This window comes from Camelina sativa, chromosome 5, assembly GCF_000633955.1.
Source record: "Camelina sativa cultivar DH55 chromosome 5, Cs, whole genome shotgun sequence".
NCBI classification, from domain to species: Eukaryota; Viridiplantae; Streptophyta; class Magnoliopsida; order Brassicales; family Brassicaceae; genus Camelina; species Camelina sativa.
In genome coordinates this window covers 11,089,500-11,101,116 of record NC_025689.1, presented here as the reverse complement: position 1 = coordinate 11,101,116, position 11,617 = coordinate 11,089,500, and the positions used below count along the sequence as shown (strand labels likewise).

At 31.5% G+C, this 11,617-nt stretch overlaps 2 protein-coding genes across 2 annotated transcripts; both read left to right on the top strand.

The window, feature by feature from the left end:
• Positions 215–798, top strand: LOC109132995 (CLAVATA3/ESR (CLE)-related protein 4). The gene has a single exon (XM_019245517.1). The coding sequence runs from the start codon at positions 331–333 to the stop codon at positions 574–576; it is 246 nt and encodes an 81-aa protein (XP_019101062.1). The 5' UTR covers positions 215–330; the 3' UTR covers positions 577–798.
• On the top strand, positions 6,459–6,959 carry LOC109133014 (CLAVATA3/ESR (CLE)-related protein 7). Its single transcript, XM_019245547.1, has one exon. It carries the CDS (start codon positions 6,516–6,518, stop codon positions 6,768–6,770), a length of 255 nt encoding a protein of 84 aa, XP_019101092.1. The 5' UTR covers positions 6,459–6,515; the 3' UTR covers positions 6,771–6,959.

Below are 11,617 nucleotides of genomic sequence, written 5' to 3'. Positions count from 1 at the left end.
GATCGTAGGGGGGAAAAGGGAAATGACATCTTGGGGATCGACTTGCAGGCAATATATGACAAGCCAAACTGATCTGACTAGATTCCAACTTAGTGCATACATGACCATGGCAACTCAAACTTAAAAAAACAAACTTTACTTTTTTCATAAATGTACTTAAGTTCTTTAAAATACACAATGAGATTAGTTAGACAGGTCATTAATCATTCAATCGCTCAACTATATAAACCTGGAGTTAGAAGCATCTAAGGTATCACATTTGATTTGAACCTTCACATACTAGCTTGAAGAGGAATTTAGTAAAGCAAGATTAATAACAATTAACTGAATATGGCAAGTCTTAAGTTATGGGTTTGTCTTATCTTGCTTCTACTCGAGTTCTCGGGGCACCAATGCCGGCCACTGGTTGCGGAAGAGAGGCCTTCGGATTCAGGGAACATAAGAAAGATTATGAGGGAACTTCTCAGAAGATCAGAAGAGCTGAAGGTGAGATCAAAAGGCGACAAAACGATCCTAGGCAATACCCTTGACTCAAAGCGGCTCAGCCCTGGTGGACCGGACCCAAGACATCACTAAAAAGACGTGTAACTTTTTAACTTTTCGGTGAGGTTTAATTCAAACTTTCGGTGAGGGTTATTTGGCGTAACTCAAGGTTACTATCTTGTTAACGTTGAGGTCATAATCTTGAAGTATGGTCATAAATTCATAATCATGCGAAATAGATAATGTGCCTGTTTTTCCTTAATTAATGGGGTTTCTTTTGTGCGTACCAAAATTATGAGGAATTGGCATTTATCTTCGTCTTCTTTGTTTTGTTTTGTTCTTTGTTTTTCTTTTTCTTTTTTGTTAATTTAGTACCGTGACCACGACAACTCCACTCTAGGGGTTATATTAGTACTTCGTTGAAATTATCCACAATTCAAATAGGAAAATAAACATGGTTAAAAATATCTTATGGCGAAGGAATAGTATCAAGTGAATAAGTACGGCTAAGCTGATCAATTAAGATTGATTTCCACTGAACGTGTGGAATTATGATTTTATTCGACACTGAATTCTGAGCTTAACGTGTGTTTAAGTTATAAATCGAATTTTCCAAAGTATTATCAATTGCTACACTTCTAACCCGTTTCTATGATGTTCTAATTAAATAATTCCGAAGATACTTTTAAAGCGAGGCTTTGATCATCAAAGAAAGTAAACTAATGGTTAGACCATATATTCTAAATAATTTTTGGTGAGAAGTACGTACTCATATAATATATATAATGGAATACAAAAATCAACCTATTCGAATAATCCCACTACTATATTTGCATATATGTATCATATATGTCACGACAAAATTCGCAATCAGTCGAAAGTGGATGTTAACACATAATTATCTCATAAAGTACACATGCACGCATGCATTAGACAACGATGTGTCTCTAAATATATTTTTATGTAAGAAAATTTGCGTACCATTTCGCTCAATGTAGAACTCCTTCGTGACTAGGGAATTTCGGAACTTATCTTATTTTTTCCTCGTCTTTTTAACCGTCCCAACAAGAGATCAATTAAAATTAAGTCAATAAAGGAAATCCTATATAATTGAACATAGAAGTGTATGTCTTGTCGTAATATTCTAACGAGAGTCGGATAAGAATCATAAGATCTGTTGGTGCGGGAATTGGCACCCCCAACATACAAAAACACTAATTCCTCTTTGTTCTTGAGCAAAAACCTAACTTGTTTTTCAAGAGATTTCATTTCTCCTTTTCTTGTATACTTTGATCTAAGTTCTTTAAGAGATTGTTACTGAATTTGTTTCTCTCCTAAAACAAATTCATTATGAGAAACACCAGTTTCTACAAGATCAATACATGATGACTAAAACATGTAGAAGGATCACCGTTGCGTTGTCATCTGAATTTGAATATGTTAGTATATATTAAAAAGGAAAAAAAATTTTGTTTTAAGGAGGGTTTATGTAAACTTAAATGATACAAAAATTGCCTAATTGATGAAATACTCTTAATAAAGTAAAATGGTTCAGAATACTTAATTAGGACTTATTTGGGCACATGCATAAATAATCAATGGTCTTTACGACCAAAATAAAAAAAAAAATTAATGATCAATGGTCTACTTATAGAGTTAAGGGCATTTACTTATATTTCAGAACCTCAAAATTAAAATTCTTAAATTTTTCGATTTGTTGGATTTTTGACAGATGATATGAATTGGTATCCAAATTAAACCCTGACCTAATACGAATGGTAATATATGTTTCGATTTGGGGTTATATATATTCATGCTTTAATAGGACGTATCTTTTTTTTCATTCAAGAAATTTGGTTTTAATAATATTTTCTCTGTTAATTTCAATTTTTAGTTCTGATATTACAAAGTGAATCCATTTAAATAATTTTAAGATATGGTTTGAGTTTCTGATCGAATGTGCAGTTCGATTTTATTATTTCTGTTCTTTTTGTATTTTAGTTTGTATTAGGTCATCTCCTTTAACTTGACTGAAACGACGGATTAACACAATAGGTCAAGGGAAAGCACACATGACACAAACCTTTGCTGCTTCGTAATGCTTACCAACTCGATATGGCATTAATTTGTATACAAGTGTTTGACTAATTTAATTTTATCTTATATGGCATAATGCATTATACTTGTTAAACTAGGTGATACCCCGCGCTACAGCATGTGATTATATATTTTGTTAGTTACTTTTTTTTGTAATTTGTATTTTTGTAATGTAGTTTTTTATTTTGATTTATTTTCTTTGTTTATATAGTGTTTATTTATATATTTGGAGTTATACAGTAAACTAGAAATCCTAATAGAGTAAGTAGTTTGTAGAATGTACCTTTTCACGGAAACAGATACACCGCAATATTGGATAGTAGTTTTGTAGTAAAATGCATTTGCTTGATAGGTGGCCAGTAATACACAACAAAATCAGCCGTAATAGCTCAATAATTTTGATCAAGCTAGGGATGCAATGGTTAATAACCAATTTTCATTGCATAAGTTGTATAAAACTCTAACTTTCATAAATGTAAACTGATTGTTGCTGGAAAAAAACAAAAAATTGATTGTTGTTGAATAAAATAACTCATAGTATATAAGAATGTAGTTTGGATATAGGAGAGTATAGCATAAATCAATAACTTAATTAATGAAATAAATAATCCTTACAATCAAAATATAGTTTGAGCGAACGTATTAGAAAAGTAAAAAAAAAACAAAAATGATTATAATTAAAATTTTCTGCTTGTGTGTTTCGGTTTTTTGGTGTTATGAGCTCTAGTGAATGAGCAGTATTTATAGACTTATAAGGAGATCCTAGGGTTGTAGGTGAGTGATTAGCAATATATGGAATATGCGAGTAATATACCAATGATTAAGAATATGCAATATTGGTTTCCATTTGCTATTAATTATATAATTTCCAGTTTCCATATAATCTAAATCGAAGATGTAATTAAGATATTCTAGTTTCTATATTCTTAAAATATTGAATGTTGTTTGATTTGTTTAATTAGCATTGAAGATCGAGATAATTTTGGGAACAAAGATATGGAAAGATTATCCTGATTTATGCTTTATTTAGGATACTATTATGGTTCTTAGAATCACAAAATATTCCTTTTTAAAGATTATTTGTTAAGATCGAATCTCGGTAATTAAGGAAATATCCGAATTTTTGGTAATTAAAATTTATGGTTTTCATTTAAATACCTTAAAAAAATGAAATTAGAGTGTTTGCCTATAACGAATAACTCTGTTTGGGATCTTAAATAACTAATCTTGAATGAAATAATATACTGGATCCGAAAAAGATTAATCTGGAGTACAAACAGATCCGCGGGTTTTTTTCCTTCTGTTGTCGGATATTTTAGGATCCGCGTCCCGACCCATAATTTTTTAAGTGATCGATTGAGGATATAATGGTCATTTGTTAAAAACGAAACTATAATTTAATTAGATTAAATTTTGTGATTCTCCAAATGAAAAACCTACCAAAACCAAGTCATGGTCCATTTTGAGTCTAGGGAGTACTTCTGCTTTAATAGCATAGATAATTCTCGAGGTTTACCACCGGTTTTTAACTGAATATAAATCAACACGTATAGACTACTTAATGCTTTTTTAGCTAAACTAACCTAACAACGGAATATATAGAAAATATTGTCTTATCTAACTGGAATTTGAACTTTAGTTCAGAAACTCCATAAGAAAAGTATAATATGAACAAATGATACGAACTACTGAAGAATTATGCCTACTTCAGTTAAAAACAAAGAGAAGCCATCTTCATAAATTCAAGAATCCCTGGTTCGTTCAAAGTTGCTCCAATCTTTTGTAGCTTATCAACCTTTCCAGACCGGCCCACCCCATCCCACCTCTCCTACTCCCACTTTTACCCCTTTCATATATTCCATCTCTCTACAAAACACTCTCCTATGCAAAATGAGGAAGAATCCTTCAAAGAATAGTCAATAACTTCCATGCATCACCGACTCCGGACAACCCCAAAACCCAAATTGTTATCTTTTCGAAGAGAAGAAGTTCATACAGAATTTATTTGAGGCTTTTTATTTGGTAAGCATACGTCGTGCTAGTTTGGTTACATTTAGATAGTTCTAAACCATAATGGACAAAAGTGCACTTAGTTATTCAAGTTTCTCTTATTATTATTTTTTGAATAACTAAGAAGTTTTGAACCGAATCCATACATTCTTTCAGACTCGAAACCAAAACAAATTATATGGTCTCGTCCCAAGCTAATTAATTAATTATATGGTCTTATAAGAGTCACTCGAACCAACGAGCCAACGACCACTATTCTTTTGCCGGAGATATTAATTACCAGTTGAACTATTACTTCTTGGTATTCAATTTCAGGTCTCTAGATAATAACAATAATGATTGTTAGAGGTCTTCATCTGGAAAAATAAAATCTTGAGAAGCATCTCTCTCGTATGTTGGTAAAATCTTGAGAAGCATCTCTCTCGTATGTTGGTATATGTATGTTACACGTACTTTAACAGAGTCATGTATTCATGCCTCTATGAGCTCATCTTCGAAGTATACTTTTTGACCTGATGAAACTAGACGGATTATATTATGAGTTTGGCTTAGTTAGACATGCACTATAAATTGAAGACTACACAAAGAAACTTCACGGTGATAGCCCATGTTAAAGTTTAAGCTGACTTTATCAAACGTCCAAAATTTTTTAGAATAGAGAGGGGATATAGTTAACGTGTCCCTCTTGAGGTTGATTTGAATTCTTTCAACAAGCTCATATATATACTTCAAAAGAATTTTGCCATGTATTGAGAAACTGCCCTGAGATATCACAAACCTTCTCCCCCCTTAGTTTCTCATGCTTAATTCCTCACATATTTAGACATATATTACAACTGTACAAAAGATTCTATTTATTACAAATACTTGAAGCATTTTGTAAATTTTATATATAAAAAAAAAAAAAAATTAGAGTTTGAATGGTTACAATGGTCAAAATAAACAAATCAATCAGCCATGTAATCGTTTTATTTTTTAAGAAAGACAACTAACAGCTGCATACCAATTTTATTTGTTTATAAAACAGTTCGTAAATGGTACATGACGATTTTTTTTTAGCTTTTTATGGATCAGCTACTGCTACGGACCATAATTGATAAATGGTGAATAAAAAGCGGTTCAATCCCTCAACTTTGTCCACTTCAGCCACTGCAAACCTGCAACCATTCGATCCGTTAATAAATATACGTACATGTAGGGTTAGAAACACCATTTGCATCACTTTTCTCTTGCTGGATAGCCTTACCAACTTTTAATACATATGAGTATTCTTTCTATTTAATTAACGTTTATAGTTCTTGCTACCAATTCACAAAGAAGACATTTCTTGTATAGATATTAACTCAAAGATGAACAGTATTTAAGAGTGTGAACTCGGCTCTGGAAGATACGACTTAATTAAGGAAACTTAAGTGGTTCTATATATAGATAAAATTAGAAGATAAGATATAATGAACAATATTGACATGTATTCCGGATAAAATAAGGTACTTACGTGATTCTATTAATAGTGACGAATAAAATAAGGTACTTACGTATTCCGACCTAATCATATCAATATCAGACATAATATATCCATGCAACTAACTCCATCCACTACTTGGTAAACTATTGACATGGCCAGTTGGCCACTATATATCGTTCGAACTAATCTTGAGTATGGTTTCAACGAAAACCCCAAGGTTAAAAGGCTGATTAAAACTAATTAGTGGAACTAGATATATTATGCATATAATTCGTAGGTATCTTTACTAATTCAGTGGCCACTACAGATAGTACTATTATATTTCTTTATCCTTAACTTTTTATATATCTATAAATAGATTCACTTAAGCCTCTTCTTTAATCATCTCTTCACAGTCAAGCTAGTCTACTTCCCCAACTACTAATCTTTCTAAAATTCAGTTGGTTGAAGATCCCTCAATATGGCTTCTAAAGCGTTATTGTTATTTGTTGTACTCATATTTCTGTTGGTAATTGGAATAGAAGGGAGGATACTTTTGGATAATTCAAAGAGTAAAGATGGTGAGAGCAACGATCTTTTGCGACGGTTAGGTTACAATGTTTCTGAACTAACGCGTATTGGTCGAGAGCTTTCCGTCCGAAACAAAGTGGATAGGTTTTCTCCCGGAGGGCCTGATCCTCAACATCACTCTTATCCTTTGTCTTCAAAACCCTAATTTGACTAGAGTATGTGTTGCACCCTGTCATGTATAATAATATTATTTAATATTATTACTATTTCACGTCAATTACTGTAGACTTCCGGAGTCAGTGTGATATTTGATATATTATAATTAAGCTGCAAGATGGAGGGGTCTCCTGAAGTGTACTTGTAATAAAATTTAATGACTCGATATTATTCTTCATGCGAACGACCAACTCCAGTATATTTAGGCATGCATGCTATGATATATAATTATAAGGCTTTTTTTCGTTTCCACAGGCCACAGCTCTTATATATTTACCATTATATTACTAAAACAATACTTTAACCACGAAAAAAAAACAAAATAATAGTTGTATGAAATAATAAGTATCGTACAACGTTTAATTAAGAAGTTGTTTAACCACCATAGAACCATTAGTCATCCTCCAAGCTCAGCAACAAAAATTTGACGTTGCATTCAATAGTATCAATTATCCTCTTTTTGAGCACAAACCAAATTTTATCAATCACATTCGTCAGTCAGACATCTTCAAGTTTGATGTCTTCAACGCCAACAATATCCACAGGCAGACCATTAACCAGATATATATATATATGTATATATATAGTATACATACCCTTACCCATAATAACATGCAACATAGTTTTTGATGCAACATAGTTTTCTTTAATGTTATTATATGCTGTGGTGTGGAATGAGTCCCATAAGCTGAGTATCCAAGAGTCTATCGTCGAGCTAAAACCATACGAGATATCGTACAAATAATTATTGATTTTCATTTTATCTTGATACTATGTGCTGAATTATCTGTGCCTCCCATCTTATATTGTGATGTAACTCAGTTTGTTGCTTTGATACTAGATATTAATTAGGTGTTAAACTTAAAATCCCACTCACCCAAAATAAATAAACAACACAAATGTGCGAGCTACATCCACTTCCTCTGTTGTGGATTTCACCTTTATCAACTGGATTGTTAATAAAATAAAAACATTTTCTATTTTCGCTTTACATCAATAGATACAAAACAAATATAATATAAGACAGAAGAACACGAAAAAACGAATGCATATGTAAGAACATGATGTGGAAGAAAATATTTTACATATAACGAACATGACATTATGAGATCAAACAGGAATTTTGTGATGTTGATCCGCTGACGGTTTTATCCTGAATCACCGGACTACATTTTGTATGTGCGGGCATTCATCACTTGCCTAATAAATCTAGTTTAATATTCACATGGTTAGCGTTCCAAAAGGCTTATATTATACTGTAAACAACCTGGTCATAATTTCATCTCATCATCTCTCATTCTTGGTTTGGTTCAAGAATTTTAAATTAATTTCTTTTAATTTATTATTTCAAATTTAACGGAAAACTGCAACAAGTAAAAGTCAGAAGTCTTTTTTATTTTCTAAACTTCTATCTGAGTTCTTATTGATCAATGAATTTAACTTTTATATTTAAATAAGGATTGAATTAATGCACTATATACAACAAGAAAAAGCTTGCATCATCGAATTTTATCTTTTCTAAAGTAATACCAACTCTAAATCAGTTTACCTTTTAAGAATAGCATTTTTAATTATTAGTCTCACATGAAGAATATAATGTTGATAAAGAAAAAGAAAAATGACGTTAATGAAAGCATGTAAATGGGACGGTGACCTTCGAAAACCTAAATACATGAACCGTGGCGAATTGTTTGGAACTAAAGTGTGGTGGTCACATAAAAGAAATCCACTTTTCGTAGTTAGCTCTGATGCTCTTTGTTTCTAGTTATATATTGCTATCACTTTCTAACGTGTAATGAAATATATAGGGAAATTTATAAAAATAGGCATTTTTTAGGAGTGAGATTCGGATTTCGGCATTATTACAATATTACATATAAACATCATTGTTGATGACTTTTTTGTCCTTTGCCTATGAGTGATTTTGTGAGACATGACGTCACATGAGAGAAGAAGTTCTCTACTTCTCTTCTAAGTTATAACGAAACTCCATTAAAAGATCCAGCAAACTTGAAGGATGTTCGACATCTCCACCTTCACTGATTGTTAGTTATGTTTAATTTTGAGAAACATGTGTTAGTGGCGGTGGACGTGTAGCTTCCGCGGTGGGCGCAAATCTTCGGTGGACGGTGGTAGACAGACAGTTTCGAAAGATGGTGGTGATGGCTTCAAGAGGCGATTCAGGTGGTATCTTCGACATGCGGCTTCCACAGTGTGAAGCAACACCGAACTTCCGATGAAACACTAAATGTCGACAAATCATCATAAACAAAAATTAGAGTCTAAGTTGTACTAGTTTTAATATTAATAATTTGTTCATGACTAACAAAAATTAAACCCTAAATTAAACACTAGTTAACTACTAGCAATTGAGAACCCAAACCGATTAATTTACAGTACACCATCCACAAAAAACATATAAAAAGGAGAGATGGAGTTGTAGTAAAGAGAGAGATGGAGTTGAAGAGAAGAGGGAGATAGAGTTGACATCAGCAAAACGAGGGCAAAAATGACTTTTTGCAACATTTGAGTGCCTAAATCTGAACACCATTTCGATAATGCCTAATTCAGAGGGACAATGGGGTTTTGATGCCTAAATTTTAATTAACTCAAATATATACTATGTTGGTAAAAGAATTGTACTTATATCACATATTAATTTATACTGATATCTATATCAGAGGTCGATATCAACAGAAAATATATTTTGAAGAAGTTTAAGAGGTAATAGGATTGGGTTAAAGTGAATTCGGATAAATTATCAAAAGTTAACCCGAGCCATAATATTAATCGGAAATATAGAATTTTGGTTTGAAACCTTTTAGTTTATATAAATAAAAAACGTGTAGTAGCCATGCCTGACATTTATTTTTGAAAATTGATCATCCTTACAAATGTAAAATATTTGAATTACTGAAAACAGTCATGTTATAGCAAAAAAAAAAGTGATGTGTATATACATATTCTATTTAAAAATGTTTTATTAAAACGTAATTACTAGTGCAAAAGAAATGATGACGGAGTACATAAACAAACTAGTTAACAGTGATTCGTTGTCACTTGATAAATGTTAAAGTATTTTACTTGATAAACCGATTGCGATCTATAAAGAGATCGAAAGATGTTAGGATTGACCGATAAATAATAAGTAGCGAACCAAGAAATTATTTTTACCGGAAACATAAAATAACATTTTTTCTATAAATTATAGTGTACAATATATTTTGAACTAACACACAAAAACACTAACATTTTTTGTTAACATATACACATTTTTTGCTAACATATTTTGAGAAACTCAGCCACTCTCCCGAAAACTATGTCAAGTTTACAGATGGTTACTTTATCAATTATCAGCACCCAAATGAGCGTTTGCAGCTAAGGATGAAAGGGTGGTATAGAGATGTTGGCATTTATTCTGATTATTCTCAGCGTCCCAACAGATCTATCATTTTGGTACTCACAGATCCATGACCATGAGTATGGCATCTTACTAATGGTATGGCATCTTACTAATGGCACTAGTGTGTCTCTAGTGAATATCTTTATTCACGGGTTTGTTGCATCCCGTCTAAATTTGAGTTTTTCTGGAACCATAATTATGCCCTCTGTACGTAGAGCCGATCGTGAGTAAAAAATGTTTGGAGATAGTTAACTGTATTTTGAAATAATTTCATTTTTTGCTTCCAACCATAAAACTATAAAACTCCGCTGATGCGTAGTACCGTAGAAAAAGGGACTCGTAAAATTTATAAATTGGCCAATATTAGATTCTACAAAAAAAAAAAAGAGAGTGATATATGTTGATACTGCCTTTCTTGAATAATTTTCACTTACGAAATTAAGCAACAAATTAAGGATTTTCAAAGAAAAAACTTTAATTTTCCTGATTTGTTTTGTCAACAATATCAGTATATATATATATAGATACATGTACATAAATTATTTTCTAATGTAGGTACGAATGTGCACAAGAAACAAAGTATTCCAAATAAATACATGATGACTGTATATACTTATATTATGTATATACAAATGTGCACAACAAACAAATTATTCCAAATAAGTACATGATGACTGGATACTTTTTCAAATATAGTGTTTCGTTGTTATGTTTTCCGTTTTTAATTCAATAGGTTTTTAGCTTTAAGTATGTGTAGACTTTGTCGACTAAGGAGATATCTATAAGAAATTAAATTTAATATAAAAATAATATCTAACTAACATTACATTATACCTAGATTCTTAATAATGCGTGTTAAAATAAAAAAAAAAAGATTCTTTTTTTTTGGACCAACAAAAAAAGATTCTTAATAATGCTTTGAACCAATCAAAAAATATTCTTAATAATTTTTCTTGATAAAGAGAAGTCTAATCTTAATGCGTCTATTATATATAGACTTTTATCATATACAAGCGTACGTCAATTCTGTTTTTTTTTTTCTCTTAAATATAAGCGTCTATTCTAGCCATTAACGACGATATTAAGAAGTGAATCTTCAGTATGGTATCAAAATGGTTGTCCCATGAAAGGCTCAAGGGTCGATAGGATGTATAGAATATACACATGCATGTGCCAATTAATTGAATAATCACTATTTAAATGATAATTGTTTCTTCTTCTATTATTTTTTGTCAAAGTTCACTACACTTTTTATTCTTTTCGGGTGAATCACACCTATGCATGATACAATGCACAAAAAGAAAAGGTTTATGGTATTAGTGGTCAAAGTGATGACATCCACGGTTCGACATGATGTATTCTCTTTAGAAATAAGTAATGGTTATCTTGTTTGACAAAAAAAAAAAACAATGGTGATCTTATCTCTCTTTTGC